Source organism: Arachis ipaensis, chromosome B3 (genome assembly GCF_059453495.1).
Source record: "Arachis ipaensis isolate K30076 ecotype BB chromosome B3, ASM5945349v1, whole genome shotgun sequence".
In the NCBI taxonomy this organism is placed as follows: Eukaryota; Viridiplantae; Streptophyta; class Magnoliopsida; order Fabales; family Fabaceae; genus Arachis; species Arachis ipaensis.
The window spans coordinates 147,359,258-147,382,152 of NC_142438.1; the positions used below are offsets into that span (position 1 = coordinate 147,359,258).

Here is a 22,895-nt window from a genome sequence, read left to right on the forward strand (position 1 = left end):
AAATTTATTAAAAATGAGTTTTTTTTTGTTAAGTTTGGATATTTATTTTCTTATATTTAATGTTAGCTACACGGTTAATTGTGCAATGTTAATTCCCATAACTTTCTCAAATAATATATACGCGGATTATTTTAGTTTTTATATGTATTTTGCAATAAAAATAATAAAATAATGAGATTGATTACATGCATAAATTAATAACATCACTTATATTTAAATTTTTTTGTTCTTATAAGTTTTAGTTATGAGAAATATTAGAGAATAATAAGGATTTATTATTTTTTTACCATTAATTAGTTATTAATATTTAAAAGTATAAAATAAAATATATTATTAAATTATTAGACTAATGAAACTAGATTAAAAAAAATTAGTTAATAACTAAGTGAAAACAAAAAATAATAAATTATGATGTTTCTTAATATTTTTCTTTAGTTATAGTTATAATAACATAGAAAATAGAAACAATAACAAAGTAAAACAAATTAGTATAATTATTACTATTCAATAAAACAGACACTTTATTAGGAAGAAGATTATTAATCAACAAAAAAATATATTGAGATAAAATATTCATTTTTATCAACTTGTTAGCCACCAATAATATTTAAAAGACAATAAAAAAATTAGTATAAAATTGTCTAAGATTATTATATTTTGTATTTTTAAATATTATTGATATAATTAAATAATGTAATATGTAATAAATATATCATTATAAATGTTATATGTATGAAATTTAAAATCAACAACTAATATATTTGTGTATAAATATATATTATGGTTTAATTTAATTTTAATATGTATTTATATTTTAACATATATTTTATATTAGTGATTAATTTTAATATATACATAACATAATTATATAAAATTATAGATATTAAATTAAAAATATTAATTTTTTTTTAGTATATATTGCCAGTTAGCCACTATATCCTCATATTTGCTAATTATGAAGATTATTTTGACTCGCTATAATTTATTATTTACAGTGTACGTGAATAAACTACATGGACTAAATTTTCCTAAACCCCAATCAAAATAAGACAAAATGGCAAATGATCATTATGATGATGTATCATGCATAATCTTAAATCTAGATAATGTTCTCTTTAAGAATAAAGTTACTTTTTTGTACGGGAAAACAAAAGCATAAAATTCTCTTAATCTATCCAAGTAAATAAATGAAGGTCAATACTTGTTCACTTTTTTGTTAATTAAAAACAAAGGTTAATTTATCTTCAAAGTATTCTTTTTGTTTTTGAAGTTTGAATAATAATAATAATATATATCTTCTTTTATTAAATAGAAAAAAAAATGCGTGTGGAAATTTCATGGAAAATTATAGTAGCTTTTTCTATTTTGCCTATTTACGATACATATATACGTGAAGATGATGATAAATGAGTCACCATCTGATAGAGATTAAAAGAATAATGGTTATATATATATATATACAGAATTCACTTGTCTCTACACGTAGAATTTTCAAATCAAAAATCAATTTCATATTGTCATGCGTTAATAATACTAACAGAACTGTAACAGCGACTCGTATACATTATATGGAATGGTCCAATTCCAACAGTCCTATGTTGGAAAATGTTTGAATCTGAAAACATGTTAGTTGTTGTATTGATTAATTATTATTTTATATATATTGTTCATTTATGTAATAATTAATTTGATATTGATGACTCCATGTACAAAGTAAGTATAATATATAGTATTTAGTTATTTACTATTACAGTCAATTTATAGTAGTGTCATGAGTTGAATATTGTTCAATCTTGAATTGCATGGCATACTACTATATACCATGCTTGTCCATCTCCTACTCTTCTAAATCCTTAAAAAATAAATTCTAAATTTTAATTCTTTAATTTCGGATATTTTTTAAATATTTTTCTTTTTAATTATTAACTGACTTTTTAAATTAATCGGTTGAATAAATGTCGGCTCCTTAGTGTTTTTTTTTTTTTTTTAATTTATGTATTAAGTACATGGAAAAATTTGATTTGGCTTATATGGTGATGTCGGGCAACAAGTTGTGAACTTGAAAATTAAAAACATTATTTAATATAATACGCGCTATCCTACGTGTATTGATAGCACCCTCACTCAAATAATTATTAGATATTAACGAAATATTATATAAAATTATAAGTTATCTACTTTAATTTCCCAAGAGTATGTAGTTATCACAATTTGGTATCAAGTTGCAATTCTTAGTCATAACAACAAATTAAAAAAATCACATTCAATCTAACAAAAAGGTGAGACCGAGAGGACTAAAAACATGACTCCAATAATACTGCTATCTTTGAGCATGTTGTTTGCCATAAACTAACCTATCAATGTTTTTTTTATTATTAAATAATAAATAAGTAAATTAAATATTTTTTTATTTTTAATAGGCTAAGATTACTTTTTTTTTAATTAAGGTTAATGTTAGGTTGACAAAAAAAAATAGCTAAAACTTGCCTTATTTAGCATTAATTAATTATCGCAATAATTAATGAATGTTAAATAAGACAAGTTATGACTGTTTTTGGCTGATTTTCTTTGGATACCAAACATTTCCAAAAGAATAAATATATTTCTAATTTTTTTTATCCGCGGATATTTAAATTTTGATGATTTAAAAATATATTTAAGTTCCTGATTTGTTAGATTATCAATATTGTATCCTGGGTATCTTTCGAGTATACCAAATCAGTATAGCTATCATTCTTCGTACACAGCATTGAAATTAAAAGATTCCTATTGAAATCAAGTACTAGATTCTTTCTAATTTGCTTGTTGGTTGTATTCAATGCAATGTATTCTTAAAATTTGAGTACATCGATTTTGAATCTATTTTAAAATCTCTTTTTCTATATATACATCTGTCATGTCAGTATAATAGAAATTACGTTTGATTTTTTCCTTGGATCTGACATACTCAAATGAATAGAGAAATTGATGTTTTCAGATTTTGAAAAAATTAAAGATTTAAATGTTTACGAATCATGTAAAAGATTTATTTATTTTTTATTTATTTATTTGTTTGTATATTATATATTATATTGGTGCATGTGTTTTTAATATTATAGAATATAGATTATGGAATTTATTTTACATTAATTTTATATTTTATCCAGTATATATACTTTATTAAATAATAAAATAATAGCATATATGTGTTAATTCAATCTATGAGATAAATAAATATTTTGGAAAAACGTGTGGAATCTGGATTTCGTTGCCAACAGAAAAGAAATATGACTTTAGAAACAAAATGTCGTTGACTGACTTGTTATTTTGTTAATTGAAAGAACAAAATAAATTCCATCAATCAAAATAAAAAAATTATATTTGAGGAAAAAAAAAGGGGAAAAAAAAACTTCATTTGACTGAGTCTTTGATGAGAAGGAGGTGGGGATGCATGCTGAAATTGGTGACATGCATTCGCATTAATAAAATAAAGGATAAAATATATTTTTTATTTTTAAAGTTTGGCAAAAATTTTAAAAATATTTTTAAATTTTATTTTACTTTGATTTTGTCTCAAAAATTTTAGATTTGCATTAAATATTCTCTTAACGGCTAAATTTTTAAAAAAATTTAAGACTAATCTAATAATAATGCATGAAAATTATGCTTAATTTGCTTGTATTGAAAGTTGTTTTTATGAAATTATTGTTGAATTTGTCTTAAATTTTTTGAAAAATTAGCCGTTATGTATATATTTGATACAAATAAAAAATTTTTGAGATAAAATTAAAATAAAATAAAATTTAAAAAATATTTTTAAAACTTTTATCAAATTTTAAAGATAAAAAATATACTGTACCCTAGAACAAAAAAAAGGGACAAATATAAACCATTGATAAGGGACTATTATTTTTCAATAGGGTTCACCCTTCAATTATTTGGGTATTGAAAGGAACATTTCTACTTTTCATATTGCTATGTTTTTTTCCTTAAAGTTCATTGATTATGGTCACAACTCACATATCACATTCTATTTGGCCTTACATACACGTGTATTCATTGTACATATATAATAATAGTTTTCTTCTTTTTTTTTTTTTTTTAAATCTATGCATGTGTATATGATTTTAAAAAATTTTCATTCTGATTTGTTTTTTGTTTTTGTTCTTATTATCCGATATTTTCACATTCTTGCATATGATTCATTCATATGAACTTTATGAAGTCAAATTTAAGAGAGTTGCATTATGCAGAAACGAAAAAATAAAAATTAAATTAAATCTTTTTATTATGTTTTGTATAAAATATATTAGATTAAGTAATTTATTTTAATATTATATTTAATTTAAAATAATTATAAAGATCAAAGTATAGATTTAATATTTAAAAAATTAAATAAATATATTTTTAAAAATAAATATTATTAAAATTTTAATTTTTATCTCCAAAATTTTTAGTTTCATGTCTCTTCACTTTCTGAAAATATTAAAAAAAATAAAATTTTAGTTCTAGATTTTAAACTCATCTTGACCATTATTTTTATATATCAAAAGTATACAGAGATATTTTATTTTTTAAAAAACTAGTGTAACAAAATATTTTATACATACAAATATAAAAAATACACGTGTAATTGTAACAACCACCCTATTTTATTATCATAATCATTATTGAGTTAAAATTTTAAACAAATTATAAAGTTTACGAATTTTTGGTGGAATACATTAGGGTGAGCACGGGTAGCGGGTACCCAATTACCCGTCTAAATCCGAACCGAACCAATTAAATTGGTTTTGAAATCAACGAGTAATCGGGTCCAACTCGAATCAAACTGATGGCTTTTGTTAGTGATTGGTTTGGGTATCGGTTTTGGGGATGCGAAACCTGAACCAATCCACAAATTCGATCATATATTAATTAAATAAAAAAACAAAAAAATATATATGATTTTTTCATTAGACAATGATTATTCATTATTAATATGTTTGGATTTTAATGAATTTAGTTTTTATTGTATTTAGCGTTTAACATGTTTGGATTATTTTTATTGATGTTACATGTTTATTGTATTTGTTGAATTTTTTTATGAATTTTAAAGTCATCGGGTACCCAATTACCCGAACCGAACCAATCATTTCTTAATCGGTTTGGTTTGGTTCGGATACATGTACAAAAAAATGCAAATCCGAACCAATTACATTTTGATCGGTTCGATTTTAATTTTACCATAAACCCAAACCAAACCGACCCGTGTTCACCCATAAAATAAAATTTATATTTTAATGAAGAAACTATTTTGGAAAACACTATCCCCCCCCCCAAAAAAAATTGGCACATTTCATATGAATTTGTACTAATACCTTTGTTCTATTACTCTATAGAATATACTTACTATATGATTAAAATAATAGACTCAATAATATACTTAATAATAATATTTTAATAAACGGATGTATCTTGATAAAAAATTTGTGCTCAAAATATGGCACTTAACTTTTTGTTGACTAAGTATGATACTTAATTTAAATTATAGAAACAAGACTTTTGCCTCCTAAAAGGAACTAAGGAATAGTACATAATTTTGAATAAATGAATAAATTAATCTTTCAAACATCACTTATTTTTTAAATTGGTTTTTAAAAAATTTTTTTAATCAAATTTAACTTTTAAAAATTTTAAATTAGTCATATTAATCTTTCTAGTATTTTGTGTGTTGATGGTGTCAAAATTTGTTAATGTGACACTCCATAATACACCTAAAATTCTTAATTGACTATTAACATGATTAGTTTATAAAATTATATTAAATTAACCCAAAATTAAAGAATTTGAATCTTTCAAGTTCTTCTCTCATAATCAATTAAGACTTCTAGTATGTATTAGAACCTTACTTAACGTGTTATATTAATAAATTTTGACATTATCAACAAACAAAATAACATAATGACTAACATGACTAATTTAAAATTTTTAGAAGACGAATTTAATTAAAAAATATTTCAAAAACCAATTTAAATAACGAATAATCTTTCTAGAACTAATTTAAAGTCTTGAAGTAATGGTCAAAGAATAATGGAGAGACGATAATTAAGTAAAACTCTCTCTAAAGTGATAATGATCGGATTCAGAAAGATTATTTTTGTAGTCTCAAAGTAATGTTCATAAGAATAATGGAGAGAAGATTATTTTTTCTTAGATTCATCATATTGCTTGATAAGTTACAGTTTGAAAGTCACCAAAATAATTTACATTAAAAGAAAAACAGTTTTTTTTTTTCAATGATTCACTATAAAAGTTCTAAACTTCTAATAGATCACGTCCATAACCTTTTTAGTCGAAGCCCAATTCCCATGGGCCATTTCTTGGCACACAATTTAAAAATATGGAAACACCAGTTCGGCCCAACTGAAAAATGTGAGTTGGGCACAAGCCTAGCCCATGACAACGACCAAAACAAAAAAAAAAAGGTCTTTTATAATAATAATAATAAAAATAATAACAATGACAACAAAAATAAAAACACACAACAAGTACCAAAAAAAAAAAATCAAAACACACAACATATCACAAAATATTTCTTTTGATTTTTCTTAATTAATTTATGATAATCCTAATTTTTTTTCTTTTGAACGGTGGCAAGAATTCGCACGTGGAGGTGTGTTTTGTGCCTCTGCTCTCATTTGTGTTTGCGCGAGAAAGATAAGATGGGAATATGTTGATTCTTAAATATATATACCCAAAACATTGATTTGCAACGGTTTAGAACTGAAATGCCATTATCCTGAGTAGTTTTGTAGCAAAAACTAAACTGTAGTTCAAAATTGTTGCGATTCTGCTAATTTTGAAGTGGATTTGAACACGGTTGCTAATTTTTTATTGTTATTATCTGTCTCTGTTGTAGATATATTTCTCAACCCAGCTGACCAAAAATTAATCTGTTGCAAATTTAAGTTCTATTTAAAAATTTGTCGTTGATCAATAGATTATTATATGCGCAAAATTCAAAATATGACACTTACTTAAAAAACTTAATGAGTTAACTACTACTATATCAATCCAATCTAATTATCTCTCGTTGTTTATGACTTAATTCAAAATAAGGAGTGTTTAATTTTCATGATAAATGAAATTAAGATCACCTTAGGACTTCATTCTAGCTAGGTCAAGATTTGCACCCATTCATGCATATAAATCTATTAGAAAAGTGATTACATCACATAACATGATAAAAGCATAACAAAAAGTTATGATTTCAATCTAAGATACGGTTGGTAAAAGTGCTCTAAAGTATGAAGAAACCACTCCTCTTTTATGAATAATAACATTTTTCATTCCATTTTCTTATGTCCTTATTCTAGGTTCTTGCCTACCTAATGTATCTATATCAATTAGGGTTTGAAGTATTAATTTTTAAGCAACCCTTTTTTCTTTGAACCTCCTCCGAGGCCAAGACTAGTGAATATATATATATATATATATATATATATATATATATATATGAGTTTAATTTTTATACATTGACAGTGTAAAGTGTTTTATAAAGTCGTGCAATTACATTCGTTTTTTTGGATAACTATTCACGTAGTTAATATGAAATGTAATTATTTTTACTGATGTAGTATTACGTAATTGGATGCACGTGTAAAATTACTTTGCAGTTTGCACTAACAATGCATCAAAATTAAACTATATATATCAAAAATGATATGAGACCATCAGAATTTATTATTTTTTGCCATTACTTAATAAGCCATCAGAATTTATTATTTTTTACCATCACTTAATAAGCCATCAGAATTTATTGTTTTTAGTCATTATTTAGTAGATTATCAGAATTTATTATTTTTTACTATCACTTAATATATATATATATATGAATTATGAATTTTAAAAACATATAATACTATTGAACTTAGTTAATTACATGTGATCACCTTGTTTGGCAACTATTTATTATATTCTTTAGCAGAAAAAGATGTGATGTTTTTTTTAGGGTTGTGATCATAATATAAACATCTTTCATGTATTTTTATAATTTTAAAACAAAGAAAAAATATTTTAATATATATTCAACACCTTTAAAAAATCATGAAAAATACCCAATATTATTTTTCTTTTGTTTAAAAATTAACTAGATAATTATACTTAGCAAGATAAATAATTTCTTATCCCAAACAGGGAGAGATATATATGAGTTGCAAAAATTTGGAATCCTTATCATATGGTTTATATTCCACCATGCATAAACCATCAAGAATCCCCAAGGATAGTTGATTATTCTTACCCTTACACCTTCTTATCATATGGTCTATTCTCTCTTGGTAAGGTCCCATCTTCACAACTTGGGCAGCAGGTTTATTATTCCATGATGCCCTTTGTATTAATTTAGATCATGCTAACTTTCTAGTCATACCACTCATCAAGTTTTCAGAAATTCTTGGGTGATATATATTACACTAAAATAAATTTTTCTGCTGAATAATCCATTAATATATAGATCACATATTTGTGTTATCTTGATTCTTGACCCATCATTAAAATATCAACACTCTATGTACTAGAATTAAATTAGGAAAATTATTCTTTTGGTAAGGTTTAATATATAATAGTAGTTTTTTCTATAAAAAAAAGTTTAATTATGATGTAATGACAATATAAACGTTTTATATAGTCGTTTAATCAAAACTGTTTTTTAACGATCATTCACGCGATTAATATAAAAAGTAATTATTTTTTATAATAATGTGACATGACGTAAATGGATGTACATGTAAAATGGTTTTATATCGATAATAAATCAAAATTAAATTAAAAAAAAAGTGCAACATAATCTAACTAAAAGTGTATTATTATCATGATGAGTTTCACTTAATTAATAAAGCTTAGCTTTAGCAAATCATATATAATTTTTTTTTTCTTTTTGCAAATGATAACGTTCTTGCATTAAGGGGAATATTTGATTGGAAAGGAAAAAGGAGCCATAAAGTCTTAAATCCAAAAGAGAAAATTCTAATGGGGACCCTTTAATTCCCTCAAAGAATGGAAAGTATCAAAGAGTAACATCATAATTATACTTGAAAAAAAATAACTTAAATAAGCAGAAATACGTATATGTTCGGAGCAACCGGCGGGAAATAAATTTTGGCGTATAATAATGTATTTTTGTGACGAAGCTTTTTGTTAAGAGAGTAACAAAAAGTGTTGTAATTGAGTTGATGATATATAAAATGATGAGATAATGACAAACTTTCATAATTAACACTTATATATGTAATTAAAAATAATTATTATATCATCAAAAGTTGTTAACTTTATATAATAATTAACAAAATATTTAATTAGATTGTTGATGACATTTAACTATTTGAAAAATAAAATTTTATACTAATAGTTGGCATTCCGGTATTTTTTTAAATATTTTACGGTGTTTTTTACTCTTATAAATTGTATTGCGACGGTTTTAATAACTCTTTTAATTTTCTGTTATGTAATTATTTTGTATTAAATTTTAAAAATCGCTAATACTTTTAGACATATTGCAACGGTTTAAACCCCAATATATCAAAATGAATCACATTCTTCTAGTTATATAATAATATTGCTATTATTATTCAATTTAAATTGTAATTTTTTCTCAATTAAATACCAATTATGTTATCAAATTAAAGTTGAGGGAAAATTTTTAAGTTGGATTATTGCACAATAATACATGTATGAATTTTTGTTCTTCTAATTAATAATAAATGTTGTATTATTATTGCTCTATGTTTGAAGATAAGGAGAATTGAAGAAGAAGAATTCACATCTCTTTCTTGGAGTTTGTCATGCATGTTAGTTCTTTCAGGTGAAAAGTTATAAAATACCCATATTATTCTAACTTTAAAAAATCACATAATTCACATCAATTATATCATCAACATGGAAGAGGAGTCAAATTCTGCCTAGCTGTAAATAAAATTCATATATTCTTCTTATAAAATTCATATATACTTCATACTTGAAATTCGCATATAAATTAAAAGACTAAACTACATTATATATTCGGGATATGATGATAGGGGATAGAGATAGATTCTAACACCTCCTTATTGGATGTCACTTTTCTTACAAATGGCATATATATCATGTATTGTCCTCAGCCCAATACTTTATTCTTTATGATTATGTATGCTAATTACTAGCCACCCATTTGAAATTAGTGAAAATTCAGGTGCAGTCGACTTCACGTAAAGTTGATAATTGAGAGTCGTTAGATGAAAATTTAGTCAAATCAGTTAAATCATCTAACGGCTCTCAGCTATTAATTTCACGTGAAGTTGACTGCACTTGAATTTCCACTTTGAAATTACTTGCTTGTTTCAAATTATTAATTTCATAATCAATGATATGTCAAAATTAAAAATAATCATGAATTTTTATTTATTTATAAATATTATACAATCTACTAATTCAAAATAATAATGGTATTTTTAATTTGTTCATTCATAATAATTTTTTTAAATATACAAAATTTTTATTTTATTGAAAATATAATTATTTATATTTTTTATTAGTTTAAACTTTGAAATAAGTATTTCATAATATAGTATAAGACTTTCTATTATCTAAAAGTCTAGATTTTTATATTATTGATGTCTCAAAAAAAACTCAACATAAAGTAAAAAAAAAAATAGGATGTCTATACAAAATTTACATAAATCTAAAAAAATAATAAAATATATTAGATATATAATTATTCATGTATTTTTTTATTGGCTTAAAATTTTGTGATAAGTGATTTTATAAAAAAATTATTATTTAGTATCATCTTATTACTCATAAGTTAATTTTATAGAAAAAAAAAATAAATCAATAGATTTGTATGGACGGAATGAATTAAAAGGACAATCATAACATAAGTTTATTTTAATGAGGAAGTTGTGATGTCATTTAGCAAATAATGGCATGTTCTGAAATGATTTTGAGAATAACAACAATTAAATCCGAATTTGGAATAAGCTAATAACAACAATTAAGACTTGGTGTGGATTAAGAATCTTTATTTTTATTTAGCTTATAAAGCAAGCAAGGAAGGTCTTGGCTGAGTATATATTTTACTTTATTTTATTTTTTATCTTAATTTTTTTCTACCAACAAAGGAAATATATCTTTTTCTAGAAATATTTATAATTTGATCATTAAAACTAGAGTATTGATTTATGATAAAGTAAGTAGTTAATGCAATATTACCTAATTTTTGTTCTTTATTATAAAATTATTTTTTAATCCTTTTTTTTTTTGAAAGATTTAGTGTTCATGATAATATTTAAAGTTTATAATTTAAATTTTAAAATTAATTAATATTAACTAAAAAAAATATTTTTTTAATTAAACTCTTGATTTATACACCAAAACCAATGGCAAATCTAGGTCTCTATATTAAATTAAGTAATTACCATAAAAAAATATAAAAATATTATTTACATATCAAAATTAATTATTAAAATCAGTCATAATGTATTTTTATATAAATATATATATAATTTAACTTATTTTTAATATATATTTTATATTTTAAGATATATTTTATTTTAATGATTGATATTAGTAGTTAATTTTAATGTATATTTAGTATGATTAAAAAATATTAAATAATATTTATAATTTTAATCCTTAATATATATAGCTTTTATGTTGAAACTTTTTGGAGCAATGAACAACAATGAAAATAAAAATTTTTATAATAAAAATTTTGATATTATATGATAATTATTATTAGGACATTAATGGATTACAACTTTTTAAAGATTCAGATGCAAATGTAATTTTCGTATTATATATAAACTGTTAGAGGATATTATTATTAGATATTGAACGTAAACCACTATGGAATGTAACGGTTTATTTTGATTTTCATTAATACAGACCACTATACTATCATAATTTATATTATAAAAAAATTACAATAAAATATAGTATACGAACATTATAGTTATAAATTTTACAGAACCAAATAAAAAATAAAAAATTTTAACCAAAACAAAAATATTAGACATAACAAACAGTAAAGGATAAAAAAAGTTAATATGAACAAAAAATAATAAGAATTATAAAAAATAATAATATACATACAAAATTAGAACACTAAATAAATAATATAAAAATTATTTATCATATAAATAAAATAAATATAATAAAAAATAAAAATATAAAAAAAATACTATAAAATATTCTAATGTCAAACAGAAATAAATATTCTATAATTTTTTACCAGTGATTGAAACAAATTTAAAAAATTTCGATGAAAAAAATTGGAACGAAGAACTAGAAAGAACTACTGTGAAGCCATGAAAATAATGGTTACTGGTATTCTTTTTATAGAAGAAAATGAATGGTAAGATTGGTAGAAAAGAAATAAATTTCTCAACGACAACCAACCCCAATGAACATGAATATAAAAACAACAAATTTTAGCTTCACGTGAACAAGTGCGTCAATAAAAATTATCAAATATAAAAATAAAATATTCAAGAAACTCAAACACGCTTCTCTTTTTTTTCAACGCGTTTGTCAAACACATCTATAATCATTTTTCAAACGGTCATATTGTGAAAAAATTACTACAAGCTGCCGCAATTTCTTTATATTGTCTATTCTTTTAGAAACTTAGTATAACAATTTATGTATGCACGTAAATCAACATAAACTGTTACACCTTATAACTGTTTACATGTAACCTTAAATTGTGATATCCTATCGCGATTTTTATAAAAAAATTGTATTTATTTCTACATTTTTCAAAAGTTATAATCTAATAACATAATTTTTTAAACAATTTAAATAGGTAAATTACTTTTATTATTAAATAAATACATAATTATGTTATTTCTGACCCTACTAAAATATCTAGATGATTGTGGTTAACAATTATTGTAATAGGGTGTAGACGTGTAGTAGTGATGAAAAAACCCCTATATTTCATTAGGCTATATATTTTGACTAGACCATCAGTTTCTTTGACTAATAATATGTCAGGGCATCTAGGACTTGGGGAATCTAAGCATGGATCTCCCAATCTGCGGTTACAAATAATAAATGCTTTAATTTGATGGCCCCATTATTTATTTATTTTCTCCAACTTGCATGTATTGGCATATATAGAAGAGTGAAGAGTGATGATCATAAAGCTTTTGAAGTTGAAAGGGAATTATATTATATATATATATATATATTAAGCTCCTCTATCTCATCCTCAGAGATAATAAATAATATTCATCTTGGTATATACGTGGATGATAAGGATTCTAAATGTATCAGCATCACTGCCTCCTCCTTCACCAATTCTTGTTGCATGCTATAGAAATATATACATAGAATAAAGTTGAAATGTGTTTTCATCTTTTATTTGTGTTATCAAAGAACATTTCTTTTATTTTATACTTCACTGTATATATAAGTGTATATAAATTAGGATTGCACACTGATAGAACCGGATCAGATTAAATATAGTCTATAATTTTATCCGATTTATATTATATTTTTCAGATTAGATTGGATACAATATTCCGTATTTATTTATATTGTGTGGATCGGATCGATCGGATATATCTGCATAATTAAAAAATAAAATAAAAATTATTTTAAGGTTTTATTTGGCTATTTTTACAAAAAAAAAATTTAGAAAAATCTATTTTTTTTTACCTGCTTAAGTCTATTTACTCCTAAAATATTATTTATTAATAAAAATTCTCTTAAATAATAATAATAATAAAAAAACATAAGATTTAAGTTTAATTATTCTAAGTTGAAGTACGATATACCATACTATTTATATGCGATGTGCGGGTATGCAGATCTACGGATCGGATCTGTAGATATTATTGTCAAATCCACAATATGATCCTATCATAATGCGATTCGATCTGATAGTTCTGCGAATTGAATAATATCTGCAAAATTTAAATCAAATGCTGATAATTATTGCAAATATACAAATATTATTCGATCCGTGTGCCGCCTCTATAATATTATATTATAAGCTTCAAAGTTAATATTCACTTGTTTGCATTGATCAAGTGTTTATTATTAGATTAAATTAATAATAGTTATTATTGTCAGGAATTATGTACTCTTATTTATTATGTTATTTTTTTATAATTTCTTAAAAATATTTTGTAATTTAGAATGTAGCTAGTGAGGAACTTAAAAAATGTTAGTAACAAAAGTAAATATATCAATCAGAAACATAAATACACTAGTATATATATGTACATTATTTATTTAATAAGACATAAATTTTGGTTAAATCTTTACTTATGATTGATGATGAAGTTTAATTGAGATGTGTCTTCGCTCTCTTTCGAGGATATGTTCATGTGGTCTATTTGATTACTATTTTTTGTTGTGTTGATGTTTTGTGTTATGGTTTCTGTTGCTGTTGTTTGGGTTTTGGTGAATCTTGAACTATCAAAAAAAAAAAAAAAGAAATATATTAAATATGGGATTATATTTTTATTATAATTTTATCACTACTTCATCAAAATTTTTAAAATTTCACTTTTTACTTTTATCATCTTTGTCACTAATACTTTTTTAATTAGAAATATACATAACCATTTATGTCATGATAACATTTTTTTAAAGAGTTTAAATTTTTTAAGAGAAGTAACTTTATGACATGATATTGGAGTAGTTTTTATAATTAAAAAATCTAAAATTTGATTTTTATTGAATTAAAAATAAAAAATAGCATAAGACAAAAAAAAATGTCTATACAAAAAATTTATCAAATCCAAAAAAATAATCTTATTTAAAGAGGTTTGTTAGAGATATATTTATTTATATTATTTTTTTATTAATTTAAATTTTTAAAAGAAATAATATTATGATATTTTTATTAAGAATAAAATTGATTTTTAATAATAAATATGCTTATTTTTTTTCATTAATATCTTCAAAAATAATTAAGTTTCTCATCAAATTTTAAAAACGACACTAGACAAATAAAATAAAAAACACATAATGGATATATCAGAATACCATTGGTGGCTCTAAGAATGATATTGAGTGACCAATTGATGAGGCTTAGTTTTATATATTATATATTCCAATAATCCAAGTAAGCAAAGAGATAAAGGAGTCCAAGGCCTAAAGATATAAAGATTCTGGTTCCTATATAATAGCCTGATAACTTTCATTAGGTGTCACTTTCATTCCACGTGGATATATATGATGAAATAATAACAAGCACATTTTATTATTATTATTATTATTATTATTATTATTATTATTATTATTATTATTATTGTTTTTGCTAGATTATTAATACATCTTTGAAATTGAAATTCTTGAGAGAGAGATAGATGGAAAATATAATTAAAGCATAGCACCTACCTCAATGATGATCAAACTTCTAAGGTTATTCACCATATCTTTTATTCTGTTTGTTATGACATAACATATATAATTTCAAGGAAGATAATGTAACAGCTAGATATAATGTTTTTGTTTTGACATTAGCTGCATGCTATGAACAGTAGGATGATGTTATATCATAGCATCTCCTTGTATTACCACTTTACCAGAGATTAGAAGCTAATTAAAATATGTATTATATGCTACAAATACATTAAAATTAATCATTAAAGTCATTTATTAATATAAAATATATGTTAAAATATAAATATATATATTAAAAATAAATAAAATTATATATATATTTATATACAAATATATTGATGGCTAATTTTAGTGATTAATTTTAATGTACGAATAATATTTTTAATAAAATATATATGATAAATGTAATTAACAAGCAATCCCAGAAAATCAAAAGTAATTAATTAGGACTATCTATATAAGAATATTTATGATAAACGAAAAAAATCATAATTCTTTACATATATATAAGTCTTATATACACCATTATTTTAATTAAAAATTTCATAATATAAATATAAGGTTTAATATAATTAATTATATTGGAGATTCTCTTTTATATATGTAACATCTCATTTTGTTTAGAAAGTATGAGGAAATGATTTTTCGGTAAGAAAAAGGTGATTATAAAAAAGTTGAAATGTTACAAAATATATATATATATATATATATATATATATATAATTTTTATATAAATTAAAAATAAAAAATTATGCTAAATAATTAATGGTAATGTTAGAAAAAAAAAATAGAATTTATCTTATTTAATATTTATTAATTATTATAATAATTAATAAATATTAAATAAAGTAAATTATTGCTATTTTTAGTTGATTTTTTTCATTACTAAATATTTTTAAATAACTAATTAGTTAAATGTGTATAGTTAATTCAAACATTTTCAATTATTTTTTGAGTCACTATGTTACATAAACATCATTTATTAATAATAATGTCAAGTGATGAAGTCCTTAATTATACTTTTTTACAATTTCTTATTAAAAAAAGAAGTAATTTACCATCCAATATAAATACAACACTAATGTAACTAAAATAATTTACTACTCGTTATAAATAATTCCTCAACATGATAAAATATTATAACTGGTAGTCTCCAAAACTTATGATAATTAAATATTAAGATATATAAATATTAACACTAGTGATTAATATCACAATATAATTAAATATAATATAGTAAAAAAAAACATATATTATGGTAGATTCGCAGCTAAAGTTAGTCCTCTCAACTTATAAAAGATTGAAAGCATTTCAAGTACTCAAGAATAAATATTGGTATTTTAGTAAGAAAACTTTTTGGGTTAGTAATTTTTGGTATTTTTAGTCAATATTTAATTAATATAAATATTAAATTATTTTTAATAAAAAAATTTTATTAATTAATGTGTATAAATTCTAAAAAAATGAAATGAAAATAGTATTAATTTATGTGTGTAAAATTCTGGTAAATACAGATACAAATTATATATTTTTTGTATGTAAAAATTCTGTAAATATAGATATAAATTATTATTGACTAAATATTAACAAAAAAAATAATATTTACTGATCATATAGTATTACTCTTTTAGTAATTAATTAGTCATCAATTAATAATAAAATATATACATAATTAAAATTAAAGGATATACATCAGTAATATTAAAAAATTTTGATATAAAAATCACATTTTCTTGAAAGATTAGTGAGTAAGAACTTGAATGGATTCCATCCACACTTCTATATGACTTCATCAAACACAACATAGACACTGGAAGAGAAAACAACAAAAAGGTAATAAGAAAAAAGTGGCTTTTGTGGTTTTATATGTCTTCATATGATCTTATTCATGCACATATTATAATATTATGGCCTGAGATTTTCTTCATGGTTGTATCATCATTATTATTCATGGCGCCCGTGAACATTTTAGTGTACAGCCATTAGAACTACTGGACCCATATCTTGTCCTTTTTTTCTAGTACAAATTTTGATCCCTTTACACCTAACATCTTTTATATATGTACTATATATAAATAAACTAATTTTACATCACATATAAAAAAATTAATCTTTTTATGTGATATATTCATAATAAAATTAAAGTAAGTCATATATGTAATAATATGTAGAAATTTTTTTTGAAGATTCTGATATTTCGGTATTTTTGTAATTTTTAACTGTTAATTTTAATTTTAATTATAAAAAATATAAAATATATAATTAAGATTAACGGTTCAAAATTATTAAGATATATATAACTTAAACTTCTTCAAAAAAAATTAGTGTAAATTTTATAAATAAAAAGTGGTATCTTGCATATTAATATTATTTTAATTTTAAAAGAATTAAGTGTAATTCAAAATTTAAGGTGATGATAATTCTTGAGAGAGAGAGAGAGAGAGAGAGAGAGAGAGAGATGTCTGGTTCAATTTTTTGCTCATGTCAATTCAAGGGGGACATTATTCTTATGTTCCTTATTAAAATATGGTCAAAATGCTCCTTAATTTAATAATAATAATAAAAAGAAGGCATGCATGTGAAAAAAGGAATTTGAAGAATGAGTGAATTTTACATTATGTAATTAACTTTCTTGGTTAATACAAAGTCGGCGTGACCCTTCAATTTGCTACTAATTCCTATATTTGTTATAATGCCATATTCCTTGAAGTCTAAGCATTAAACAATTTTTTTTAATTTTTTTTTTGGTGACTAGCATTAAACTAATTAAATTTGCACTAATAATAAGCACATAGCTATAAGTAGAATAATGTAACTTTATCTTAGCTTCGTCTTCTAGCTAGCAATAGTTTCAAATTCGATTATTTATCCTTAAATAATTTTTATCAAGTAAAGAGTATTATATTGTATTTTTTATTAATTAAAAAAATTTAATCCTCTATAAAATTAATATGCTAATTAAGTTAATCGCTTTTTTTAAATAAAATTATAAAAAATAAAAATCTAAAACCTTATTAATTTTTTTATTATCTCTAATATATAGTGGATATATTTTTTAAGAGAAAAGGATAAATAGGTCCTTGACATTTTGTCTCGCGGACATTTTTGTCTTTGATCATTGAAAAATATTTTTAAATCCCTGATCTTCACAAAATTTGGACAGATCAGTCCCTCCGTCCAAGTTTTGTGAAGGTCAGGGACTTAAAAATATTTTTTCAGTGGTCAGAGACGAAAATGTCCGTAGGACAAAAGGTCAGGGACCTATTTGTCTTTTTCTCATTTTTTAAAAAACATTACACTTTTTTTTTTTTTCAAAATATATTAACATGCAATCTTTCACAATGAATGCCAAATTCTAAATAGTTTAGGATAAACTCAAATTATTGAGTCAGTGTGTATAAATATTTAAGAGATGCATCTAAGAAAAAATTAAACTAATTTTGCACAGTCATGTAAAATAGGCAAATACCTAAAAATTAAAGTAGTATGATTTTTTACAATTTGTCCCCCCACTTTATGCTCCGAAAGCAACATCTATATAGCATCACACAACCACTACTATATAAAGGGTAGCAACGCATCCATATTATTCACATAAATAACTCTCTCTTTCTCTCTCCCTTAATAACTATATTAATTTTCATTATATTAGCATATAGTCATATACTATAGTATAGTGTGTTTATTTTTTTTATTTTTTTCATTTGTTGTTGTGACATATATAGAAGATCATCAATGGCCTCAAGCTCAGCTTGGACATCAAAGCAGAACAAGAGATTCGAGAACGCTTTGGCCGTGTTCGACAAGGACACGCCGGACCGGTGGCAGAAGCTCGCGAGGGCGGTCGGAGGGAAGACTACGGTGGAGGAAGTGAAGATGCATTATGAGATGCTTGTTGAGGATTTGAAGCAAATTGAGGAAGGACATGTTCCTTTGCCTAATTATAGAAATGTTCCAAGTAATGCAACAGTTGGATCCAGCAATAAAGGTTACAACAATTACATGGAAGAAGAAAGAAGGTCTTGTTATTACTACTTTCTACCACTTCTACTAATAATAATAATTATGTATAGCATTTTGCACCATTACACGAAATCAGTTATTCGTATAAAATATATATTTATTTTTACGTACTAATAAATTTAGGTATAGTTAATTTTTTGTGAAATTCACTACATATGAGTTTTCACCTTTTATCGTACATAACTAAAATATAAATTATTTTCCATTATTTTTTTGTCCATTTAAATTAAATCGACACTTATTTTAAAACGGAGTAGTTGCTTGTTTTATTAAATTTATACACAAACTAAAAATGTACTATATTGTATTTGGTATATTTAATTTACCATATGATAGTTAAAAGGGATTCTGTATGTAGTGCTTATTATATTTTTCAAAATAGTACATTAAAAAAATTTAATAGATATAAATAGTAAATTGGTTAGAGCTTGGATATACATTAATTAATATCTTCTTCTTGTCCAAACTAATAATTATTATTATTTTGAAAAAAAAGTGAGTAGGCATGCTAAATTGCTAATAATTATGTATTATTTTTATATATAAAAAAAAGTTATTGCGTAGAGACACATAAAAGCCGGGTTTACTGTCTAATTTAGACACAACACAAATGATTTATTTCACATACACCTTATTATTATATTGTTGTGAATTGTTATTCAAGTTTATCTTTTTTTTTTTAATCTACATAAGATCATATATATATATATTTCATTGTGAATTAATAATGTGGCTTGGAATCTGATTTCGTTCATGCAATGTAGGTTGAAGTTTCTTAGCCTCCAGTGAAGACTAATTAAGCTTGGTGGGACAAAAAATAGAGATTATATTATACAAATCAAGTGGATTAAGTGAAAAACCAAAAAATGCACCTAGCTTATTATTAGTAGCTTAATTAGCTTTGTTCTTTAATAACAAAAATCAAATGTGGTTTGATTTTTTTCCCCCTTAAGTGTCAATGCTAGCTAGCTGTATGTTATTATCCCTTTATATATATGTAATGTAAAAAAAAAAGTTATTAATTAATTATCTCAATCATATATGCCAACTGGTTGATGGTAAATCATGACCAGTTTTTGTCAAGTACTTCTTTTCATTAATTTGTCTTTTTGATGGATACAAAATTACAAATGATATTGATAGAGACTAAACTTGTAATGTTAGATATGATCTTAGAATATTTTTCAAATTGAGAAAAAAAAACCTAATATATAGAATGGGTGAAGGAGTGTGTTGGTACTATCTCGATGTCGATTTTGATAAATAGTTCACCAACTAAACCATTTAAGATGGAGAGTGGTTTGAGACACGGTGACCGACTGTCTCCATTTTTGTTTGTTCTTGTTGTTGATGTCCTGCATAGGATGGTAGGGGAGGCAGTCAGAAACAGACGTATTTCGTCTTTGCTGGTTGGTAAGGATAATATAAAGTTGTCACATCTTCAATTTGCAGATGACACTATATTGTTCTGTCCGCCGGAGGAGGAGACCATCAGAAACTATGCCAGATTGTTGAGGTGCTTTAAGATGATGTCGGGGTTATGTATAAACTTTGATAAGTCCAGTCTGATCCCAATCAACTGCAAACAGCCATGGACACACAATATGTGTAACTTATTGGGGTGTAAGGAGGCGAACCTTTCAGTTAGATATCTTAGCATCTCCTTGGGAGCGAACTCCAGGTGGGTCAGCACGTGCAAACTAATAATTGATAAGGTCGAAGAGAAGCTTAGTCTATGGAAGGCAAAAGTCCTTAACAAAGCGGGTAAGTTAGTTCTGATTAAGTCTGTGTTGAATAGCTTGCCGGTGCATTATTTTAGTTTGTATAAGATGCCGAAAGCAGTGGCGAAAAAGTTAATTTCGTTGCAGAAAAAATTTCTATGGAGTAAGGAGGAAGGCAGGCAAGGCGTGGCACTTGTCAAGTGGGACGTGGTCTAGGCACCTAAAAAGTTAGGAGGATTGGGAGTGGGTGATGCTGTGGTGAGGAACACAGCTCCTTTTCAAGTGGTGGTGACGGTTCTCAAAAGAGGAGTGTCCATTGTGGAAGAAGGTTATACGCTCTTGTCATAACTTGAACCCTAATGTGATGTTGTATGTCAGCTCAAACATTGCCTAGTAGAGGAGGTCCATAGAAAGAAATCTATCAGCTGTAGTTCAAAGACCATAATGTGAGAGATAAGATGATTGCTGGGTTGTTTATGGAGGTGAGTGATGAAAGGAGGACTCAGTTCTGGGAAAATGTTTGGCTACAAAGTGGGTCGCTTAAGATGACGTTTTCGAGACTTTTCTCTGTTTCAAACCAAACAGGATCTGTTATAGGGGATTGTGGGTTTTGAGATGGGTTAGAGTGGATTTGGAACTTCCAATGGAGACAAGAATTATACCAATAGGAGTTGGAACTAGTGGATCAATTGCATGAGACTTTAAGACCTGTTGAGATAGCATGTGATACGCAAGATAGAGTTGTATAGAAGTTTGACAAGGAAGGTATTTTTTCAACTAACTCCTTTGTGCAAGTGTTGCAGTTAGAAACGTTATCGGAAGATATTACCAGCTACAGTTTCACCAGAACCATATGGAAAGGTTTGGTTCTGCCACAAGTAAAGTTATTTATCTGGTTTGCTTTTATAGAAAGAGTAAATACTAAAGAAAGATTGCATAGACTGGACATTCTTATCCATGGTGATAACATGTGTGTGTTATGTAAAAAAGATGTGAAATATATTCACCACTTGTTTCTTGGTTGTGAGTTTACCTGACAGGTGTGGTGTGAATGGCTCTTTGAATTTGAGAGGTTGTGGTCTATACTAAAAGAACACTTTGAGAGTTGGACATGTGTCATTAGCAAGAAAGAGGAGCGCAACAAGTGGTTTATATGTTTTTTTGCAGTTATATGGAATGTTTGGTTTGAGAGGAACGGACGGATATTTAATAACAAGGAAGCTGGTGTACAAGAGGTGTTTTACAAATCTTTGACAAATTATAGAGAGTAGAGTAGTACGGATCTCTTTTAATTTGTTGTTGATGACAATGTCGAAAATAACAATAGGGATTATGTTTAGGTTGGTTTTTGTTGCTTTTATTGTCTGCATACCTTTATTTTTTGTCGCTCCACTATAATTGTGTTGAGCTCGTCAGTTAAAAAAAAAAAGTATCAAATAATAAAAAATATTACAAGTTCTACGACTTTAAGTAAAAATAAAGTGTTTAAATATTTTATAAGTGCGAAAGTTTTTAGAGTTGAAATCGGACCACTTAATTTAAATTTTAGTATGATATCAAAATCTATTCGATCTAATGCTAATGAAGCACTCACAAAAAACAATTACAAAAAAAAAGAAAAAACAATGTAAACACAGCTGATATTTAGTTGAAATGACATATTAATATATCTCTTAATTTACTGTACTCAGATTTAAATTTTGTCAATATCAAATAATAAATAAAAATTCTTTAAAAATATTAGGTGTGTGAGCAAATAGTGTGTATGAATTTATGATGTAATACTTAAAATTA

The 22,895-nt window shown here is 24.5% G+C and overlaps 1 protein-coding gene across 1 annotated transcript; it reads left to right on the plus strand.

The window, feature by feature from the left end:
- The first annotated feature begins 18,949 nt into the window (after positions 1-18,949).
- LOC107634807 (protein RADIALIS-like 4) lies at positions 18,950-20,463 on the plus strand. The gene is made up of 2 exons (XM_016338220.3): positions 18,950-19,376; positions 20,145-20,463. The coding sequence occupies exons 1-2, from the start codon at positions 19,093-19,095 to the stop codon at positions 20,167-20,169; spliced, it is 309 nt and encodes a 102-aa protein (XP_016193706.1). The 5' UTR covers positions 18,950-19,092; the 3' UTR covers positions 20,170-20,463.
- Positions 20,464-22,895: the final 2,432 nt, after the last annotated feature.

Bases quoted from the DNA above. Each gene is read 5' to 3' on its own strand.
- LOC107634807 (XM_016338220.3), top strand. From the start codon at position 19,093: ATGGCCTCAAGCTCAGCTTGGACATCAAAGCAGAACAAGAGATTCGAG. The intron at 19,377-20,144 runs GTCTTGTTATTA...CATGCAATGTAG, and splicing joins TACATGGAAGAAGAAAGAAG to GTTGAAGTTTCTTAGCCTCC.